Genomic DNA, 23,773 nt, shown 5'->3' with positions numbered 1-23,773 from the left:
TTCAGCAAATCTGCAAAGGCTGAAGGAACTTCCCCTGGTCCAAATCCTCTTCATCTGAAAAAATAGGAAAAAGCGAAGGATCTGCAGGAGTAACTGCTGGCGCAGCAGAGGCCTTCTGAAGAACCCCCAAAATTTTATCTGGCTGTCTTTGAAGAGGGGCCAATGAAGGATCTAGATCCTTAACAGAAGAAGGGCCCACACTAAAAGAAGTGCTAGCAGCAGGAAAACCAGCCGACGACAGAGTAGAGAGCTTGAAAGACGAAGCAGAAGCAACAGAGCTGGAGCCGGGTGATCCAGCGCCAACAGGTTGTCCGCTAATGTCTGGTTATCCAAAATAGTAGGTTGAGCCGGGGCCAATGGGTGCTTGGGCACTATCTGGCACTTGGCTGCCAGTGACAGCTCAGCTACAGCTGGGCGCTCAGCCACTAGAGGAAGCTCTAAAGCTACGCCGTTCCGTTGCTGTGTGTTCTACCACACCTGGGCACTCAGTGACAAATAGGTACTCAGCACCAAACTGATGCTCAGCACCAAACTGGAGCTCATCTCCAAACAGGTGCTCGGAGCCAAACTGATGCTCAGCGCTAGGTGGGTGCTCGCTACCAAAACGAGAGCGAACATCCGAAGAGCGCAGGCGCTCTCAAGAAGAGGCATGTCTAGAAGAATGAGCAGCATGTTTAGAAGGTACTGACAATCCAAGCATAACTGAAGGTCAACCCGACTGGGAGAAGCACCGGGGATATCCCAATCGCTACACAAAGGCCTGCGGGTTACGTGAAGGATCTCTAAGCCTTTTGCTGGGAATCAGAAGGGACCAATCCCATAAAGAAAAGTGCCTTATCAGAGGGCGCAATTTGTCAGAGAAATGCCACTGGTGCCTCTTACTGGGACTCAAGTCTCTGGAACTCGACAAATCATGGACAACTGAGACGCCTTTCCAGTGGCTCTTTTGCTGCAACCTGGGGGTGACTACCCATGGACAGACCCCACCGACCTCCCCTGGGCCTCCAGTATGCCTCCTCCCAGGGTTGGGGGAGTATGGCAGTGACCTTTGCTTAGGAGAATCAGTGGGATGGGCAGCCACCTCCACAATCACTTCACTGGCGCTAACACTTTTCTCACTGAACTTTTCCATGAGAACATGCATGGAGTCCCCAATTTGGGCCACCAAAGTTGCAAGCTGACCGAATTTCTGGTCAAATCTTTGTTCGAGGCTGGCACAGCGGCCTGGTTCAGGAGTGCAGAAGCCAGGAGACAAGATTAGGTGGAACTGGAGGAGGGCTGGAAATGGGAGAGGTTATTTTATCAGGAGAGGAGACAACAGGTTCATCAACATTACTAGATGCCTGAATAGAACCCTGGCTAGCTAATCATTTTACTTCAGCTCTATTAGCCACTTTTCTTTTCCCATCTCTCTCTAACTTAGAAAGATGAGGTGCTAAAGTTTTTCATATTTCGTCATCCCATCCCTTACACTCCTCACACATCAAATCAATCGTACTTACCTCTCCCCTACATGAAGTGCACAAGGTATGAGAGTCATAAGAAAACTGTCAGTCTAGTATTGCACCCTCTGCTGCAATACTTAAAACTAGAAGAGCTACAATCTGACATGGTCACAAAAGGTAGTCAAAATCAGTAAATAAAAAAATACACTATCTAAATAATCAATGTCGAAGGCTACCAGGCAAAAATACTTCACCAACTGGGGAAGAATTTCAACCAAAATCTCAAATTCAGCTGCATAGCTTAACCCAATGTTGGTCTTATGCTGACAGAAAACAAATTAAGTTCTTGGCCGAGTTGTTCCTCTCTCTTACCCCAGAAAGTGGGCAGGGTTAGTCACCTACATAAACAAGAGAATAGCACTACTGCAAATTTTTAAAATTTAAGCTGCCATCGAGTATAAACTCTTAGCTAAGAAATTAGTGGTAAGTTACTTATATAAAAATAAACTGGTTGAAAAATGGAGAAATAATAGTTTGAAGCAATACATGTTTGAAAATACAAGCTCCTAAATTTGGTGCAACCTGGCTGTGGTCTAATGTGCTGCAATGTTACGTGGACCTACATTTCAAGGCTACTTGTTTTAGCCATTAAAGCACTGCATATATGAGGTAAAAAGTGCCACAGGTCAATTTTGATTGTGATTTTCAATAACATTTATTGTAAATTAAGCAAACAAAACATTATCCTGTAATGACGAAATACAAATTATACTCTTCAGTTTAGAGGAGTGCTTTCAGTAAATTGCCTTCTTCTTAACAGCTAAATACACTCTGTTCCCAAGTAATTACAAAACTACATAAAATCTTTATATAAAAATTTTATTTTCATGTTACCATATGCCATAATCAGCTATAGGGAAAATTTTACAATTTTCAGGTTTTCCTTTTTCCTCTCTTCAAATATAAGTTGGCCCCCTTAGGGCTGTGACATGCCAATGGAATATTTCCAAAGTTATTTAAATATCTGAGCACACTCAATGATCCCACTTCTCAATTACTATATCTTCATAAATTGACAGGAATATCTACAGCACTATTTGTAGTTAACAGGTCATCTTGGGTGTCACATTTAGTAGCCTTATTCCAGGAACAGATCATATTACTGTACCAGTGTCACAAAAACTTGGTCTGTATCACAACCTTTGAGCCTTGGGACTGAACTTCCTTGCCAGAGAGCAAACTCAGGACCCCTTGTTTCGTTGTTTATTTACAACTTCGATCATTTATTCATTCATCTGATCATTTTCTGTTTATTTTTGGAATCTTTTTTGGATAGACTGGTTATGACCTGGACCATTGACGGATGGTCTCTTGTCACTTTTTCATGAGATGTATTTAACAAAGATCTTTCACATTCACAATTGCTCCCTGATCCTCTTATCCTGCCAAGAGTGACCAGACTTGCTGAACAGCAGCATCTATATGCAGTAAATGTGCCTCGCTGCTGAACTTCTCAGTTCCAGAGATCTTTTATTCCTCACACCGTTGGACTGTGGAACAGTCTCCCTGAGAAGGATGCGCAATTGGAGTCTCAAAATTTGAAGTGAAGATACAGTACATTACTACCCTTAAGCAATTCTCCTTGTATTTTATAATCTGCTTTATATTTTTATCTATCTATTAATTTGTTAATTCATCTTTTCTTTTCTAATAGCTGATCACTTCCTTCTGTATATTCTATTACATTCTGATACTCCTTCAAATGAACACCATCTTCTTAGGAAACTTGAATTTCAAGTCAATGGCCCTTGTAGGCTTGTTCCTCATTAATATGGTTCATCTTCTAATAATAATAATAATAATAATAATAATAATAATAATAATAATAATAATAATAATAATAATAATAATACAGGCAGTCCATGGTTTATGACGGGGGTTCCGTTCTTACACCGCGTCGTAAACAGAAAATCGTCATAAAACTGAAAAATCGTCAAAAATTGTCAAAAATCCAAAGAAAACTTTACTTTTAATTGTTTTGGTGCATTGAAAATTTTGTAAACTACATTTTTATTGAGTTTTTCATAAAAAAAAACTCCAAATTTTGATTATTCTGCGTTTTGGAGCCATATTTCTTCCGTCAGATGGGCATCATAAGTGTCGTAAACCCGGAACATGCATCATAAACCAGGAAATAATTGCTGATGAATATATTTGAAAAGCGTCTTAACCTTGAAACGTCATAAGCTGGACCCGTCGTAAACCAGGAACTGCCTGTAATAATAAAAGAAATATTGTGTATTATGTCTTCATCTTTTTTTGCTCTTCTTTTAAACAGAAAGACAGTCTTTTCCAGAAGCTTAACTTCAACAAGACCACTAAGTCTTTAACAGATTCTCATAAGGCTTACTGTGTAATTTACATCAGAGCAAGGTAGCCCAATAAGTTGGACAGACAGACTGGACGAGACCGAAGGAAACGGATGAAAATGGGGCTGGAGGGACAGTGCGCAGTACAGATAGTACCATCTGTTGTGTGTCAAACGTGGCACACTGTAAGCATTAACCCCCTTTGGAGATGAGGATTCAAAATATTTATGGAATTTTTCAGTAATATATGTAAAGCATTCATTCATATGGAACAACTCAAATTATAAATAAATATAATCTTAAATGTATTTCTGTCAAGTGCACTACGTAAAGGACAGCACTCTAAGCCACTTGATCACTAACCTTCTCTTTATCTTTGGGAGGATGTGGATGAGTGATGTGCTCTGTCGTTATGTTAGACCCAGGCTGCCTGACAGAGTCATTATTTGAAATGTTGCTGCTGGTGTTATCCTGGTTGTGAGAAGCGACGACACTGCTTGGCTGCTGTTGCTGCGGGGACTGTGAGGGTGGTTGTGATGGAGGCTGCTGCTGTTGCTGCTGTATGTTGTTAGTATGATGATGGTGGTGGTGGTGATGATGGTGATGATGTTGAGTCTTAAGGAGATTCTTTTTGTTTTGTTCATTGCCTATCTGTGTCGTGGAAGTGACAGTGTTCGTGGAGGGGACGGTATTTGTGCTTGTCGTGATTGAGATACTGTTGCTGATGGGTGTGGTTGTGATGGTGGTGGTGGTCATGGTGGTGGTTGTCGTACTGACATGACTAGTTGCATTCGGATTACTCGTGGACGTCGCGTTTGCTACTTCTATGCTACTGAGACTATTCGTTATTACCACCTGAAATGTAAAAAAACCAATGCTCTCATTTTGTCACAATTCCAATCTCTGAGAGAATATTTAAAGGTATGATTCTGTTCCATTTTATACACAAAATTTCCTCCATTGCAACAACATCTAATATTTTGTTTTCCAAACCAGGTAACAGCAAAACTCAAACTACAATGAAGATGAAAATATTTCCTAGATGAACACTAAACTTGAACCATCAAATATATTACTACTATAGGTCTGTTGCACACTCCGCCTCCCTTCACCAACACCATATCCCTTTCTGACTCCCTGTCTCTAGAAACTTCAATCCTAGTTGCAACTTTATTCCCAATCGTTTATTTTGCATTAACATAGATAACACTTCAAAGAGTTCCAGTAGCACAAATTATAAAACAAAGTTAAAACTAAAGATTTTAATACACTCATTTCCATTACAAAACAAACTTGTAAGCTCATCAAACCTACTAGATAATGGCAACAAATATAAGAACAAGGATTATTTTAGTAGTCTTACCACAATAAAATAAAAAATAGGGATTTTATATTAAAAAATTATAATACAAACCTCTAATAAAATAGATTTACTAAGAATGCTTATGGACTTCAGTAAAATATACTGACATTACCATGTACAACTGTACAGGCATATTCCTGATTCCATCCAATCTGAAAGTACAAAAACTAAGACTTCCACATTTAATCACACATCCACTAAAGCAAGGGATCTATCAAACCACATCCAGCCAAAAACATCTGAGTGGACTTTTAACTTAAATCTTAAATCCAAGATACCTTACCTCTTGACACTGGCCATACAAGTCAAGCACCACAAAAGGATTGGGAGGAATTTCCTTGGCAGCAACACCCTGGTCAACTCCATTTACCAGCAAATGTAGGCGAGACTCATTATCAACCATGACTCCAACAACATGACCTCCTGTGCCACCAGCAAGACTATCTAAGTCTGGTCCATAACGACCCTTAATCTGAAAATGGATTTGTTTGTTTATTCAAGTATTGATAAGTGGAGATGTGGAAATGTGGTACAAAGTACAGTACACCATTTTCCAGGAATATCTTTGATACCTATAAGCTTCACAGCACCTTACTGTTCACATTCTTCTTAGCTAGCAGGAACTACAACTTACCTTGACTCCATTATAAAAAACTGAGTCACCACAAACGACCCACGTGTTTCGCTTTAATGCAAAGGCTGTATTTGGAAGGTGAAGCTTATCTGGTGACTGAGCTGTGACACCGATCATGAGGGAGCTTGACCAGCGCGAATTTAGTGCTCCTAAACGAACCTGGAAAAAGGTCAGGTTACTAAAAATACTGACCACATATCATAATCGTAAAGCTGTTTACCAAGACCACTGGACCACATTACTAGCCTCTACACAGGATCACTTATTATCATTAAGATTTTCAAAGTTCAGAAATTACTTACCCAATAATTTTTTTATTATATATACTAAACAATCCATGAATCCAACAGAAAAATAAATCTCAGTATCTACTCAACATTAGACATAGCCTCAGCATTACAAAATGTGTGCCTGATAAAGTTTCCATAATTTACTTGAAAAAACTTATAAGCAACTAACCTGAAAGACTATGTTCCTAGGCAACGGCTTGGATGACATAACAATTCCTTGGTTGTAACTCTCTGAACGCTTTGCAGATAATTTATCAGAAGACAGCTGAATATTTTTGCCTGTTTTCTCATGGAATTGAATTAATAATGATTCCTTATTGATACAAATTGGGATGCTTTGTTGTTGATTCCTACTTTCAGCTGTGGTTTCAACAGCTGCACCTTGACTCTGGCTGATGCCATTTGCTCTTGTTTCTGCATTTTGGGCATGTCGAGTGTTCTGTCCATTTTCTTGCCTGTTTTGGTCACTAGTCGATAATGCTTTTGAATCTGTAGATGGGCGAAGTTCTACATGAGGAATGTGAGCAGATGAAGAAGGGTGGAAACCTGATGTTAAGGAGTTGTGTCCAGGTGGGTGACGTGACTCTGGCTGGGAGAGTTCTAGAGAGTCCTGAGATACGGCATTATTATTGTTGGTAGTTGTAGCGACAATAGTCGAGTCCATGATCGGAGAACTTGCTTGTCTTGACACACTTGTTGTTCCCACTGACTCAGTAAATCCAAATAAGTCCACAACACCAAACACACGCTGGAAGTAGTGAGCTTTACTGTGCATCATAATACATATGAAACTCTCATGTCTGGATAAAACTTTAAATTCTCAAAATAACCTACATATATCCTAACACTAAAACAAACCAGAGCTTTACTGTACATAAGTTGTAGCTGTTGTTTTCTTTATTGCTGACACAGATACTACTCTTAACCTAAGTATATTTGCTGGGCTTTCAAAACAGTGCTTAAAAAAAGATCACCAAAGTTTATAAAACCCTGTAATATTTAAAATATTGTTAAAGCTTATAATTTGTTTGGTGCATTAATAGATGACTTTCAAACAGGGTATTTTCAACTATAAACTTTCTCACTTTTATTGAAAAAAACCTAAATATGCAATACTGTATTGCAATTAAAGAATGTTAGTGTTGCTATCACATTTTTTGAAGCTAAAATTAGCAAAATAAGAAACTGTCCAGTTATTTTCCATATTCTCACCCCTACAACAGAAAAACTGTGCTTTAGGTAGTTGCTGCTATAATGTCTAAATTCTTTTCAATTATATATAGTTTTTGTCACAATAATACTGCTTTCACAGGTTACTCAAGTAGCCAAGTATTATATAAGAAAATTTTGCTCACGGCAAATACAGTACAGGCAGTCCCCGGTTAACAGCGGGCTTAGTTAACAGCAATCCGGTTTTGTGGGGCTTGTCTAGCGACGAAAATCGGCAATTTTCGGCACCGAAAATCGCCGGTTTCCGCTTATCAGCGCCGATAATTGGGTATTGGCGCTGATACATACCTAACAGAGGCGCCGATAACCCCGAAAATCTTCGAAAAAGCGCCAAAAATCACCGATTTTCGGTTAGCAGAAATGGAACCCCGCCGATAACTGGGGACTGCCTGTACAGTAACAGTTTATCTTGCCTGAAAGACTACTAGAATTAGCCAATGAAATCATAAGTAAAGTGTAATATATACTTAAATATTGTTATTATAAACAATTGGTTCAAGACATCTAAGTTACACTTCTAACTATCACAGGTTTGCCTGAAGAATTTCTTTATAATATGAGGTAAAAATATTAGCAAAGTAGAGTTAAATAAGTTGGACAAGCAAATGGCAGAAAGTAATACTGTTGATGCTTTGGTGAAAATCAAAAAATCTAAGGACAATCTATAGTGTGCCATACAAAGTGTGCTGTAAGTGCTATCCCACTACAGGGGGGTATAAACTTAAACATTATGAAATTAATGTTGTTGGGAACAGCCACTTAATGGCAATAACAATGAAGTAATTCATATATACTTACCAAGTAATTACAAGATCTATACTTTCCACTTGCGCAGCAGTTAAAAATCTGAAGTTTGCGGTAGCGATTCGTTTATTTTTAGTCTAGGTAACTACCCCGCTCTCTATTGGGGAAAAATAGGTACAACGTTAACAGCAATCATCACTACTTTTGTTCTTAATGTCCATCAGAGGGGAGAAGTGAAGGCGCTGATCATGTAATTACTTGCTAAGTATATATATGAAACTTAACTTTCTTAACAAGATACCATTTTCATATATGTAACTTACCAAGTAATTACATAGCTGAATCCCACATTGATAGTTGGTGGAATAAATGGACATATTCTGTTCCACAAACAACTGGATAAGAGGATGAATTTGCAACATGAAAATCTGTTAGCATTGATAAAATGCTTGTTGTAACCTCACCTGGTAAGAGAGCCGCAGTAGATGATTACTGCGTTGGTCTTTGCTCATCTTGACCTGCAGCGACTTAGTGGAATGGCCGTGATAAGTCCCTACTTTTGAGAGGGGCCCTTAGAGTGAAGGAGACTTCCAAAAACCCATAAAGCAAAACAGGAAAACTTCCCTTGCCCTGGGGGCAGTATCAAAGTACAATAGACCAATAAAAAATAGTTACCAACACCAACAACAATAAAGAGTAAAATCATCATACCACTACCACAGACTGGTGGGCACTCCGGGTATAAGTACCCTGAGGCTCCCCAAAAAAACTTGACACCCAAAATTTCAAGGCAAAGGAGTTACGGATAGGAAGGGTTGCTTCCTATGCTTCCCCCCCAATACCAAGCCTTTAAGATAATGGGTGGTGCAAAAATGGAATTTTGCATTTCCAGTTTTAAATTTCTTTGGTAGTGATGAGGCAAAAACAGAACTGCATTTCTAGTATGTGGCGACAGCTCTAATATCGTGTGCTTTCACCTTACAGGAAGGTAGGACATCATCTTCTATTTGAGGGTGTGCCTCAATGATCAGACTTCTAAGAAAAAATGACAGAGCATCCTTAGACAACGGTTTGGAAGGGTTTTTGATGGAACACCAGCAGTTACTGCCAGGGCCTCTGATTCTCTTTGTCCTGTCTAAAAAATGCCTCAGTGCCCTCACTGGGCAAAGGACCCTTTCCTCCTCCTCTGGTCCTAGAATGTCCTTAAGGTTTTTAATAGAGAACAAGCGTGGCCAGGGATTAGATGGGGACTCATTCTTAGCAAGGAAGCCAAGTATGAAGGTGCATACAGCATCTCCCTTTGAGAAATTGATGCACTTGTCTATAGCCTGCAACTTGCTTACTCTTTTGGCAGTTGCCAAGGCAACAAGAAAAAGTCTTCTTAGTTAAATTCTTGAATGAAATGGTACAGATAGGTTCGAAAGCAGGACCCATTAACCATTTAAGTACAACATCCAGGTTCCATGACACGGTGTTGTCCTTCACCTGTTTATATGTCTTTGAAGACTTAATCAGATCTATTAGGTCTTTATTGGAGGCCAAGTCTACACCTCTATGCTTGAAGACTGATCCCAGCTTAGCTCTATAGCCTTTAATAGTCGATGTAGAGAGTCCTTTGGAATTCCTGAGAAAGAGAAGAAAGTCCGCTATTTGGCTTACAGTGGTTATAGCAGACGAGATGTTATTGCTGCTGCACCACCTGTGAAAGACAGCTTACTTGGCCTGGTAGACTCGGATGGTAGACTTAAGTCTACATCAAGAAATAGTTTCCGCAGCTTCCTTTGAAAAGCCCTTTGCTCTGAAGAGTCTCCAGATAGTCTGAAGCCTGTCAGAGCTAGAATGGATAGTCCTTGATGGAACTTCCAAAGATAAGGCTGTTTGAGATGTGGACTTTGAGGCAGTAACCTTGGGAAGTCCACAAGAAGCTTGAGAAGGTCCGGGAACCATTCTTTGATAGGCAAAAAGGGCGCTATCAGAGTCATCGATATGTTTCTGTGACTCCTCAATTTGTTGAGAACCACCCCCCTTCACCATGCTGAATGGTGGAAAGGCGTAGAGGTCCAGGTTCAACCAGCTTATCAGCATTGCGTCTGTCGCCCATGCCTGAGGATCTGGGACTGGCAGACAAAATAGAGGAAGACAGTAATTCTTCGATGTGGTAAACAGGTCCACTGTCAGTCTGCCCCATAACTTCCAGAGGCTGTCGCAGACACTGGAGTGCAGGGTCCACTCTGTCAGAAGGACCAGACCCCGTCGACTTAATCCGTCTGCCAAGACGTTCATCTTTCCGTGGATGAATCTAGTGATAAGTCTGACCTGATTCTGGTCTGCCCAAATTAGCAGTTCCTTTGCTGTCTGACAAAGGGAGAACGAGTGGGTTCCGCCCTGATTCTTGATATAGTAGAGAGCCATGGTGTTGTTTGAATGTACCACCACAGTTCTGTTTGCTTTTGCTTTCGCAAAATGCTTCAGGCCGAGGTGAATGGCACATAACTCCTTGGCATTTATATGCAGCTTCCTTTGATCCAGAGACCAAATGCCAGAAGCTTCCCGAGTGTCCAATCAGCTCCCCACCCCTGTCTGAGGCATCTGCATAGAAGGAGAGGTCGGGGCTCAGAAGTAGCAGAGACTTTCCCTCTGAAAGCCTTTCCCTGGACGTCCACCACTGGAGATCCTCCTTTATCTCGTTTATAACTGGGAATGTCACTGTGTCCAGTTGCTGTCTTCTTTTCCAGCTTGCACATAGAGAGAATTGAAGGGGCCTCATATGAAGTCTTCCTAGCTTCACAAACTGTTCTATGGATGAGAGGTTCCCAGCACACTCATCCATCAATTTGCTGAGCATACTGGAAGCGAAAGAAGGTCCTGTACTGACTGAAAGCAGGAATTTATCCTCTTTGGGGAGGGAAAAGCCTGAAAACTCAGAGAGTTGATCCTCATCCCCAAATAGGGAATCTCCTGAGTTGGCGCTAGTTGGGACTTCTCTTGATTTATTAAAAGTTAGAGTTCCTCTGTAAGAAGGGTAGTCTGCAGATCCTTCAAGCACTATTCATGAGACTGGGAGCGGAGGAGCCAGTCATCTAGGTATAGGCTTATGTTAATACCTAGGAGGTACAGTTCATTATTTGTACCACAGTCCCCTGGAATAGATAAAACTGGTGAATACTTAAAACTCCTCTAAAAACACTTAGAACTAGAACTGCCCATTTTGATAGTTTAAAACAAGTAAAAATGCTTATACTGAGTATTTTAATATTTTATCACAAAAAGTGCATTTATTCATGAAAATTATATGAAAATACAAACTGAATATTTCTCAGTGAAAAATACCTGAATGGGGGTTTTCCCAGAATCATCCTAGATATGTTCCAAGAGAAACTGAGCAATCTGAGAACGCGAATATGGAAGGTTTCCTGTACTGCCATCTCACAAGGGTGTGACAGGACTGTGAATACTTTGGGGCAGTGAAAACCTGAAACAAAAGGTTTGGAAGAGCCCCTGAAGATAAATCCCCTTGAAGAAAATAAAAATTTTCAGTTGTAAAGCATTTCAACTTTGTAACATTTATATAATCTCTTATTTCTTAACAATGCTAAGATAATTGCTTTTGTTTTTCTGTAAAATCATAAATTTTTGAAATCACGGTGTTTGAAGTGACACCCTTTTATTTCTGACACTTGCTGGCGGCCTGAAACTACCCAACACAGGTGGCAGCCTGCTTATGTTGATAAGGAGGTCAAGAGAATTAGTTCAGTTCTGAGTTCCATCTTAGACAGCATTTTGAAAACCCAGCACATTACAGGACACATTTTTTTGCTCAGCATGGAACATTAATCGCCTCATATAAGCTACAGTAACCTCAGGCCATTGCTTCCCAACAACAAACATCAAACACCTGGTAGTCACAGATGGACTTAATTATTCCAGCAGTTCAAAGGATGGAAAATCTTGAGGTATCTCACTTTCATTACAGCACCGTGATTTCGTGGCTTTAAGGTTTTCCCTAAGATTCTTAAATTAATCTGTTCCTTGCATTCAGCCCTTATAAAAAATAAAGCTTACTAATTCAATGAGTGCGCCCAGTGAAAGCAGTTATTTTTAAAATTGTTCCTTCTCGTTATGACCATATAGGTTTTGTTGAATTGTAGCACATGATTCAGTTCTCCTAATATTTATATTTGAAATTAAATTTTATATGTATAACACTGACTGACCATACTTAGTTTCATATTCTGCCGTTTCATTTTTGCTACTGTAAATTTCCTATTTTCATAAGATATAATTTTGTCATATTTACTTAGTGGATATTTAAATTATTCTAACATGATTAGTATATAATTAGTTTTTGTTTTAATTACTCTGTTGAGTATTAACTTAGCTTTTTATATTTGTTCTCTGTTGAGTATTTTCAATATTATTGATTCCCATATTTTTCATGTTTTTAGTGAGTGAGGAGGAATTATTAGGGAGGATTGGGAGATCTGGTGTAAAAACTCTTGAAGTTCATTTAGTGGACTCTAATCCAGGCAATTCAAGCAGTTACCGATATATTTACCCATTAAGCTATTCAGTATTATTCAGCTTAATAATAAATAAGTTTTGGATTTTAGTCCAGTATATTCATTCTCCTCCCTAGGATTTCTGTTCATTCCTGTACTCTGGATGTATTGGAATGTGGAAATAAGGGTCCTGCATGTCGAGTGTTATCATCCAGTTGCCCTGTTGGATGGAGGGTAACACTGACTGCTTTGTCTCCATTTTGAACTTTGTCTTCTGTATGAAGAAGTTCAAAGCACTGACATCGAAGACTGGTCTCCATCCCCTCAATGACTTGGGGACCACCAACAAGTGATTGTAAAACCCTCTTGAAGTCCAATCCTCCACTACCTCTATGGTTTTCTTCCTTAGGATGGAAGACACTTTGGAGAGGGTAAACTTCAGAGCCCTCAGAGCTGTGCCATCACAAATCATGCTGTTCAGGAGAGGAGGGTACTCTAAGGACAGGATTGAGTAACCCTCTTTGAGAACTGATTGTCCAAGGCTTCGAGCTTCTTGTACTCCACCTCTGCCAGAAGAGGGAGAGTCTGGCTCCTATAAGTGCACGAAGGATAGAAGAGTCACTTTTTGGAAGAGGTTTTGACTGAAGTCCTCTTGATGGACTTAGCGAGGGAATAAATACTGCTTATCCAAGGGGTAATATAAAAGCGCAGACTTCTGAACCGACTTCACTCCTCTCATGGTGAAGGAGCACCACAACTCCCTCTTCTTCAAAACTCCTGTGGCGAAAAGACCCACAACTTCGAAGGAACCATCCCTCACCGCCTTATCTGCACAGGATAAAATGCCCAGCCAATCCACAGCCAAGTTGGGCGCTAAAGTGTTGTGATCTTCTATTTTCTGGGCAAGAGCTCCTATAGACCAGTCCAGAAAGCTGAAGACTTCCAGTACTTTAAAGAAGTGCTTCACAAGGTGATCAAACTCTGAAGAAGTGAAGAAAACTTTAGCCAAAGAAAAAGCCGAGCGACAAGCCAAGTCTATCAAACCTGAAAAGTCACCTTGGGAAGAGGCAGCACCTCCCAAGGAAGGAGCTTCTCCAGTCAAATAGGAGAGACATCTCCTGGCTGTCTATCTAGCAGGAGGAAAGGCAAAAGAGGCCTTCCCTTGTTCCCTTTTAACAGACAACCAGTCTTCTACCTCTCTAAGCTCCTTTTCTCGCAGACGGAGAGAGAACCATCTGAGGTAGGTGCGAAATAGAATCTGCTGGGTTTCTCATAAGGAACGTGGAACCGAGCAACACTGGAGCAGCTGGTTGGAAGTGAAAGGGGAAGGTTGCCAAAATATATCTCATCTGGGAAGCATAAGCTATAGGAGGAGGGTCTGGTAATACTACTTCCTCCTCTGAAGAAACAGGAGATAAAGTAAGGTATTGAGAAGGCTTATGTGAAGGGGGAGCCTTATGCAGAAGGCCCAAAACATCTTCCAACTGCTTCTTGATATGCACAAAAGAAGGATCTTCAGGCACGTGAGCGGGAGATGATGACGTAGGTGTGCGTTCAGTAGAAGTCAGGTGGACAGTTGGCGCCGGGCACTTTGTGGGAGTCGAGCTGGCTTGAGGCGGGCGCTCTGGAGTTTGAGATGAGCACTTGACAACTGGGAGGCAATCTGGCAAACTCTCTGGATGCTCATATGGGAGTTCAGAAGAAGAAGAAGAAGAGCGTTTCTCAGAAGAGCGCTTATGAGCCGAGTGATGAAGTTCAGCATGTGAACGCTCGGAAGAAAGGCAAAAGGGGCTGTGCCATGTACTGCAACCCAGTTGCGGGCTAGTGGAATGGTCTTTGGTAAGCTTCAGAGGAAAGGGAGAGGTGTCTCTATCATGACATCCTTTCAAGGGAAGAGATTCACCTGGGAAGCGCCAAAAACGCCCCTTAAAAGCACTAGAGTCACTATCAGAGTCAGACGATATCTGGTGGGCGCTCACTGTGACGCCTTTCCAACGGCTGTCAGAATTACAAAGCACCGAGTCGGATGAGGGGGTGACTGCCCATGGGCAAACCCTGCTAACCTCCTTTGGACCTCCGGTATGTCTGTTCCCAGGTTCAGGGGAGTGTGACAGTGACTTTCATCTGGGAGTGTCAGCGGGACGGACAGCCATCTCCTCCACTGGCACTGATACTGACACTGATACTTGTTTAATACTCTGCACTTCATCCATAAGGACTTTAAGCGATTCACCCTACCTAGACACTATTAACTAAGAGATCGAATTTGTGATCGACCTTACGCTTGAGGCTGGCTATGGTACCGGGACCGCAAGCATCGGAGCCAGGAATACGAGTTGATGGAGAATTATTAGGAGGACTAAGGATGGGGGATAAAGCAAGGGCAGGAGTAGAGGAATGTTACAGTCAATGAGTTGAATATTAGTGACAGGCTCTATGCTCTGAGCTCTACTCTCTACACTCTGAAGTCTAATTTCGGCTCTAATAGCTGCCTTCCTTTTCCTTTCTCTATCTAACTTATCCAAATAAGACCTGAGAACCTTCCATTTCTTCTCATTCCATCCAACACATTCATCACAAGTGAGATCTATTGAACACTCTTGCCCTCTACATTTTGTACAGATTGTATGACTATCGTAGGTTACTTTGGTCATTCAGGTCTTGCAACCCTTCCTACAATACCTAATACTTGATGAACTGGAATCAGACATCATACATAAACTGTAGCAAAACCAATAGGCTAAGCTGAAAACCTACCAACACAATGGGTACTTCACCAAATCCTTGGGAAAAGTGCAGAAAAACCTCATATTCAACCATCAAACCATTCAATGTTGACGGTAAAGCTGGCAGAAAAGTGGTGACGATCACTGTTAACATTGTACCTATTGTTCCCCTATAGAGGGTGGAGTAGTTACCTACACTATAAATAAATGAATTGCTACTGGGAACTTCAAATTTTTAACTGTCGTGCAAGTGGAAAGTATAGACTTTGTAATTACTTGGTAAGTTCCATATATGAAATGTGAATTTCTTAAGACCCCAAGGAATCATAGAAAATATACCAACAATGGAAATTCTCCTTGCAAATTTCTCTAAGTTCCAGATTTAAGTGTGAGAATTACTGCATTTTTCTATGTTCACCTCTACCTTGCAAAGGTTTCACCAAAATACATTTAAACTTTCAACAAATAATCACTGATAATGTTATGGTCAAGGTTGTGTCTAATTTGACAATGTACACAAACCCCTACTTTTACTATTAATGTTAGTAAGTCTAAATGCTTATAAAAGTAAAACACAGCACTTACTTTTGTCACATTTGTAGCTGCGATACCAAAATCTTCTCCATTAATATACAACCTCATAGCACCATCACTTGATCTCTTGATCCCAATACGATCCCCCACCACCAACCTTCCCAAATTGGGGCAGAAATTAAGCTTCAAAATGGAAGATCCATTTCTTCGCACATCTGAACCACTAACCCACCAAGTGTCCGCTGACTCAATTCCAGAGAGCGAAGCTGGAATGCTTACAGAGGGGTAAGAATTGCCAATAGGAAGAGAAGTCAAACCAATGCCAAGGGAACCACAGTACCCTACGGCTACTTTCTCGATTCGGACCTGAAAAAAAAAATTAAAAATTATCTTTTTATGACATTGGACTAGCACACAGCACATTCATTTCATTATGAGATACACTAGGAAACATTCAATGCTGTAAAAAACAAAAGGGTAAAAACAAATATTTTGGTAAAACAATAAATCAATGTTTTTCCTGCTCTTAGCAATAGGTTCAGAAAGAGTAAAAGACACAGCCAATTCTTTTTGGCAAGGTAGATTTATTTTTTTCATATTATGGCTTTTCACTACAAGAAGACACCACAAAAGAATATGAATTATTCTAAAGCACTACTTAATCAATTCAGTACACAGATATAATGGCATCTCAATAATCCCTGCACACAAACATAATGATTCTGAAGGAATGTTTATCAGACTTTTAATATGGATACTGTATAACATAATGCAGTACAAAACATTATCAAACAAGAACACATACACATTCACTTGCAATGCAGTGTTTTTTTATTCCTACTTGTATTGTTGCATTCATTACTGAATTTAACAGCTTACGAGGCCCTCCTAAAATCTTACAATGAAGTATTACTTACAAGGAGAAGGAAGAAAGAATGAGACAGTTTTTCACACGATTGCTACACCTGCTCATGGGGGGTTATTTTTATCACATTACTAGGTCCTGGGTCTTTCTTATGGAATGGATGTTATTAATTACCAGAAAGCCAATAAGCTCTGTCCATTTAAGTTGAGGTACCAGTATATATGCTATGTAATGCACAGAGCCATGTTGAACACTACAGTATGTAATCAGTACATAAGCTCACCTAATCAAAACACATGGCCATGTTGAATATAAAATATTTCTAAAAGGTCAAACTGATTATACAGTGCTCATATTGAGCATAGTTTAATCAATACATGGTTACATCTCTTTAAAAGCTATTTTAGCATTTAAAATACAGTTAAATATTGCACATTGAACTTAAGCACTACTCAGTGTCTGGAAATATTTCAATTACATGAAAAAGAAGCAATCTCAGTTATCAATATTAAAAGTAAGCTCCTTACCTCAAAGAGCTCCTCTGCCTCCAGGGGATGAGACGTGAAGACGAGGCCATGATTAAAGTGACGGACACGGGTGGCGATTGTGTTGTTGCTGCTCAGGGCAATGTTGGCTCCACAACATTTTGAAAAACGATGTAACACCTTCAAAATCAAACCACATAGCATTTTATCTATTTGACTAAGAATATAAACATTTTCACCTCACATTTTCGGCCCATAATAGAATACAGGTTAAAAGTAAAAGTACATGTATCTATTGCTGATGAAAATTACAACTGTCAGAGTAAATCCAACTTACTTCAGATCCTACACTTGTCTGTCCAGCTGCCGGAAGAGAGAGATGAGACATGTCGAGGTACTGAGACACAGATATGAGAGACTGGTCATGTCGAATTGGGTTGTGAACGATTGTCACTTGAGCACACTGGCCGTACAGATCCACAACTGGCCACAAACCTGGAAATACATGGTCATCAATACACCAACCTAACAGATAAGGCTATTACATGACTCAGAGAAACTTATCCAACTCACCTTGGGGCTTTTCAAAGTGATAATTCCAACCAATCAACAAGAACTTTGACAGTCAGAGTTTATTCACAATATAAGTCTCACTCTTAACTATTAACAGATACTTTTGAATGGGGAAACACTTATGTTCAAATACTTTGAAACCTTGATGAGAAGAACAGTTTCTGAATTGAAGTCATGTTACAGATCAAGGTATGCAATCAAAAAACTCTTGGGTCAACTCTAGAAAGAAGGTGAAACTGCCTAACAGCAATGAGGCATTTCAGGCCGCTGTCATTAGACATCCAAGAAACAGTACTGTCACTGAATTTCTACTTCTTCCCGGATATGAGAGATCTTTGAAAGCAACCTTCAAGCATATGAACAACTTGCTGTACAGCAGTTCCCTATCAACACACTTGTTTCTCAAAAAATAAAAAGGATTTCCTTATTGTGGTGAAAAATATAAAAAAATCTTTAGCACAAGATGAATAAAAATGTGAATATAGAATCATGAAAAATACAAGACTAGTGACACAGCTACTTCCCACATACCTTCGTCTTCTATTGTCGGCGTGAAACAATTTAAACAAACTCCTTAGTGAGGGACAAACAGGGACGGAAGATCTCCAAAGTGGCAAAGATTCAGGCCAAAATCACAAGGAGATGAATTACATTAAGTATATCTAATCAAGGACAGAGGTCAGTTTGCCTTGACATTTGTCTTCATCACAAAGTATTACATATATATGTTTTTAGAAATACTATAGTTATAACATTTCCCACCTCCACAAAAAATTAAGAACTAGTCAGCTAGGAACTGAAGTTAAAAATATGTATGTGATGACTAAAAACATAAAACATATGATGATTACTCAATCAAGAAATTATGCAAATAAAAACTAGTTCTCAAGGCTAGAGTATAAAAGAAAGTAAAATTCAAACCAATCTATCTTTATCCCTGACTTTTCCAAAATTCATGTTTCAAATAAGAAAACTATAAGATGGGTAAGCTCTCAGCATAAAACATACATTTTTGAACACAAACATAACATATGGTTACTGGAGGAGTAAAGATGGTGTTCCAAGAGTAATACAGCAGCTTTGTAATTATGATATAAAACTGACTTGAAAAATTTTTCTACTTCAAGTGAATTACAAATCCATTACTTATAGTAAACAGCTACTGAGGGGAAAAACAACTGACTTCCATGCTCTTCAAATGAGAAGCCCACTCTACTGGAGATCACATTACATTAGTCCTCAATACCCTGAATTTATGCAATATAAATCTATGATCATTTCTTGTAGGATCCTCCACTTGAGCTAGAGACTTTCTGACAATTTCTAACCTAAAGTTACCTGAAGCCCAATGCCAAGACCTTTAAATAATGACTACAAACAATCCCTTCATCTTTTGTCTGTGGCAAAAGGCCCTACTACAGTCTCACCAGCAGGCATGATGGAATTAAGGTAAAAAAAGAGAGATGATGGGGTTGGCAAACCTTGTACCAACCCAACAACTGTTACAGGACCTATCAAAAAAAAAACATTAAAAAAATGGATCATAAGCTACTCCACCTTCATCACTTAATGAAGCAAATGTTTATACTTCCATTACAAACCAATTTTAACACTTGAACAGCAAACCAACTGAATAAATTTAAATAAATACAGATAAAAGCTTTATGTGAGTGTAAACCTGCTCCAGGACTGATACACAGTATTGTATTATTCACCCAAGTCACCCATTTTCCAATGGCAAAACAAGATGGCTTTCAAGGAGAAACAAAGAACTTGGAACATTCATGGCTGTGAGTCCCCGTACTTTTAACAAAAAATGAGAAGTACCCATCCATCAACTCTGTGACAGCCCTAAGAATAAATAATGAGAGAGAAACAAAAAATCGAGTCATCTAATTTCCCTTTGATTTGGGTCTTTCCCTACATTCCTAACATGAATAATCAAGAATGATAAATAACCAAGAATGATACAGAATAAGACAGATATTAAAAGAACAAATGCAATTTAAGTCTTAAGGGCAAAAAGAAAATCCCTCTAATCAAGGATGAGAGAGAGAGAGAGAGAGAGAGAGAGAGAGAGAGAGAGAGAGAGAGAGAGAGAGAGTGTGTGTGTGTGTGTGTGTGGGGGGGGGGTACCCCTTCAATGGCTATAACGCTGATGGCCTACTTTGACTTGCGTTGTATGAGTATGAGTGCAAATGAAAAGACCTCTGTCCTTAATCACAGCAATATCCCCCTCCAGGACAGAAATTCTGTCTTACTAAACATGTACTACTTCCCTTACCATGAATGACCCAAACTATACTGAACTATAATTTATTTCAATGTAGTTCTGAACATAATTAGCTTCTAAGGTTATGTGTCTCTCATTTAAGTGTGGTAAGAAGCCAATGAAGGTTCTGGGACCAAAGAACATACTATAATGCATACACACATTTGGTATGTTCTACTGAAACAAGAGTTATTACCATCATAACTTGATAAATGACCATCAATACATTCTGGTTCTTATTTGTGAGAACCATCACATATTCTTACATCTTGACAACCTAATGAACAGTAATAAAATACAATTACAACAGTAATCTTCAAATTCTCTTTGCAATGGCTGACCTCTTTGTAGTATGTATCTGAAAGGTAAAAATCCAGAGAAGCATTTAAATTTTAAAAAATATTAACTAGGATACCAACATCATCTTTCAAAAATTATCTGGGACACTTACAGGACTCATACTAGAATTCATTAATCTGTGCAGACAACCAAAACCCAATCCAGCATACTTAAAGAGAAGGGAAAGAAAGCGGAATGAAATTCATTAATAATAAAAACTACGTAGGACCATTTTTACACATGACACGTGCAAAAGTTTTTCATCATTAGTGACCAAATGGATAATATTCAGAAAGCATAGCAACAGGGTGCATATAAAGGTTTCAACTGATGTACTTTGAGGAAGTGAGTTTTCTGCACATTGCAGAACGACATGCACGATATAAAACTGCTTTTAATTACAGATAAGAAAAGAGGCCCAAAACATACAATTAAAAAGAACAAAATCATATGCCTCTCTCCAATCACATCAAATACCGTACTTGCAACATCCCAGAAGTCTCTTCCTTGAAATCCTCCTAATCTCTACACCACCACAGATTCGCCATTGATTTCCCATTTAATTTCTTGCAGACAAAACTGAAGCCTCATCTGCATTATTTTAAGTTTTAGAAGACCACTGATCTCATCCTTAGAAGCAAACTTATGTCAGAACCACACTTTATACCAATCTTAACTTCTTGAATATGTCAAAGATAAATTTGGAATTTCTGGTGGGGGATCTGCTTAGATGACTTAAAACTGGAGACTTACTAACAAACAGGAATTAAGAACAAGAACCCATAAGTAAGAAGTCCATGAGACATGCATTTTGTTTACTTTAATAAATCATAATTCTAAAAACTCAGAAAAATTTCAAATTAACCAACAGAAAAGGGGCAACTTAGGATAGTACAAAAATTAAAATGAAGAACAAACAAAAAATTGTAATTTTTAAGGAGCTGGTTTAACTCTTTAGTTTTCGGCTTATTCAAAAATAAAAAATTTGCAAGTTATGAATAGTAATAAAATAGATTAACCTCCAAAATACTTTTCTTCTTACTCAATTTCAAATGAGATCACTGACACATTAACTTAAGTATTCATTACATGCATACGTGCTATTCTTTCCACTGCTGATACATATAATGCATGCTCACTATTATCTTTTATTTTCTTTAACCCTTCCGCTTACCGATGACTTATATAGATATCATCCACATTTAAGTCCTTCGTGTTTTGTTGACGAATGCTAACATCAACGAAAAAAAAAATTGCACAAACCAGCAGATGTAACAAGGATGATTTTTGGCAGGTGTTCCCAATATTTTCTAAATATTTTTGTATACTGTATACATATGTGGCAAGTATGTTTATTTTATTTGTTTTGTATAGTTTTAGATTTTCTTCTATAATTATATCATTTATCTTTCTTCTGTGAGCCACTTATTTTACAGAAATGACAAATTTAAATTAATTTGTATTTTTCATAGCTAACAAACCTGCGGTCTCAACATTAGGATAAATCTTCTAGCGTCAGCTGGAAACCACTAAAAAACAACAAGAATTGTCTATGCAAGGATCTGGTGGCGTCTGGCATCCATAACGGAGATGGGAAGCGGGCAGCAACTTTATTGACGCTACTATGTCATTAATTTTTTCATATTTTCGTTGGTACAATTACAACATTTGCATTACAATATACTGTATAGGCAATTTATCTGGGTGTGCTTTGGATACCAAATGAAGATTTTATCACAAATACTTTTTTGGTTAATTTTTGGGGGGGGGACAAAGTGCAAAATTTTCCCATATCTCATAAATTACTGTATACTCTTTTATTTCACCTACATAATCTTACTTTGAGGACTTTTTGTGCCATTGTTTAGAGCAATCATTCAGCTGCCAAATGAAATAAAACTGAGCAGTCTGTCTCGAAAATTGTCGGAGGCAAGTGTCTTTGAACAAAACAGAGAGAGTTTTTTGCTTTCACTGCGTGGAGTTGTCATTCATGTTTTTATATTTTTCTTGCTATAATTACAACTTTTCACATTGCAATAACTATGTAATTTATTTGGGTATGCTATGGATAAGAAACAAATACTTTATTGCAAATAGTTTTTTTGTAAAATTCTTTTTGGAAGGAAAGTGACAGATTTTATACTTTCTACTCATTACATATTCCACCAACATAAAAGTCATTTTGGGCGAATTCTTTCATGCAATTGTACAGAAATATTACTCAGTTGCAAAATGAAACAAAATGAAGTGGTCTACCTTGAAAACTGCCAGAGTTACGTATCTTTGAACAAAAAAAAAAAAAAGTATAAATATTTTTACGCTTACCACTCAAGCTGCCACTTCCCACAGGTGTAATCGTTCGTAACAGTCATAAGCGAAAGGGTTAACTATTTACTAATGTATTTATGCATTCATTTCTCTAAGAAAACTATAAATAATATTGATATGCATTCATTTATGGTTATTATTACATATTTCCATTTCATTTAGTATTTATGATTATCTCTATATTTTCAATTCTATTCAGTTTTATTCAGATAATTTCTTCTCTAACTTTTCTTGCTTGCTCTTGTATTTGTCATATAAAAGTGTTCAATTCACAAAAACTACTAAAAGTTTACGGTCTTCAGACCATGATAGATCTCTTAACACCAAGCAAAGGAAAGAGATAAAAAATAGTCAGTTATCATCATAATATAGGCTTGGATTAAGATCTTAATGTTGAAGCAATTTGAAAATTCTTAAATGAGGCGTTTTGAAATTAGTATTAGGTTTCTAATGAAATATTTGTAAATACAAATAACAGTGAGAGCAATATTCCCACTAAATTTTTCTATTCCTAAAATCTCATAGACAAGCACTTCTGTATATGTAAATCAATCTTGCTTCATGAAGAATACCAGCTTTTAATGACAATTTTGAGATGAGAAAAACTTTCCAGAATAATCCCACGCAAAAGGAAATACACAAAAGATGCGAATGAAATATACAAAATAACAAAGAAAATAACAAAATAACAAGGTTAATTTGGACACAACATTCAAACAACTAAATTTAAGCCAATGGTTATTGAAAAAAATCTGGATTTAGAAATCTCAACTTTTCTAAGGACTGTTCATTTTTAAGACCAAGTTACACCATAAAAACCAAGGGACCAAAACAGACATTAAAATAATAGATAACACCATCACAAAAGTTAAATCTATTCACAATACCAGGCTGCTCTATTTCTTCCTGATATAAAACACTACTAATCTATATAAAAATGTACTGCAACATACATGACTAATAAACATTTTCAATAGCACTTTGCTGTACACTATGTCTTCAAACAAGAGGCAAATGGAGTTATTACATCTTGTGAAATGCTATATCACCCTAACTACTATAATACTGTACACTGCA

General features: G+C 38.3%; 1 protein-coding gene across 2 annotated transcripts in view; it reads right to left on the bottom strand.

The window, feature by feature from the left end:
* The window catches only part of Neurl4 (neuralized E3 ubiquitin protein ligase 4), a 189,230-nt gene that overhangs the window by 88,056 nt on the left and 77,401 nt on the right, over positions 1 to 23,773 (bottom strand). The window contains exons 15-22 of one of the 2 annotated variants that reach the window (XM_067085523.1): positions 18,289 to 18,330; positions 17,522 to 17,679; positions 17,227 to 17,364; positions 15,886 to 16,200; positions 6,271 to 6,849; positions 5,812 to 5,970; positions 5,461 to 5,649; positions 4,178 to 4,669 (exon numbers count right to left, since the gene is read on the bottom strand). In XM_067085523.1, coding sequence (XP_066941624.1) covers positions 4,178 to 4,669; positions 5,461 to 5,649; positions 5,812 to 5,970; positions 6,271 to 6,849; positions 15,886 to 16,200; positions 17,227 to 17,364; positions 17,522 to 17,679; positions 18,289 to 18,330 — 2,072 coding nt within the window. The remainder of the gene's footprint in view (positions 1 to 4,177; positions 4,670 to 5,460; positions 5,650 to 5,811; positions 5,971 to 6,270; positions 6,850 to 15,885; positions 16,201 to 17,226; positions 17,365 to 17,521; positions 17,680 to 18,288; positions 18,331 to 23,773) is intronic. The other variant, XM_067085524.1, reaches the window with a different exon arrangement.

The sequence above is a fragment of the Macrobrachium rosenbergii genome, chromosome 42 (assembly GCF_040412425.1).
Source record: "Macrobrachium rosenbergii isolate ZJJX-2024 chromosome 42, ASM4041242v1, whole genome shotgun sequence".
In the NCBI taxonomy this organism is placed as follows: domain Eukaryota; kingdom Metazoa; phylum Arthropoda; class Malacostraca; order Decapoda; family Palaemonidae; genus Macrobrachium; species Macrobrachium rosenbergii.
This window is presented reverse-complemented; position numbering and strand designations above follow the sequence as displayed.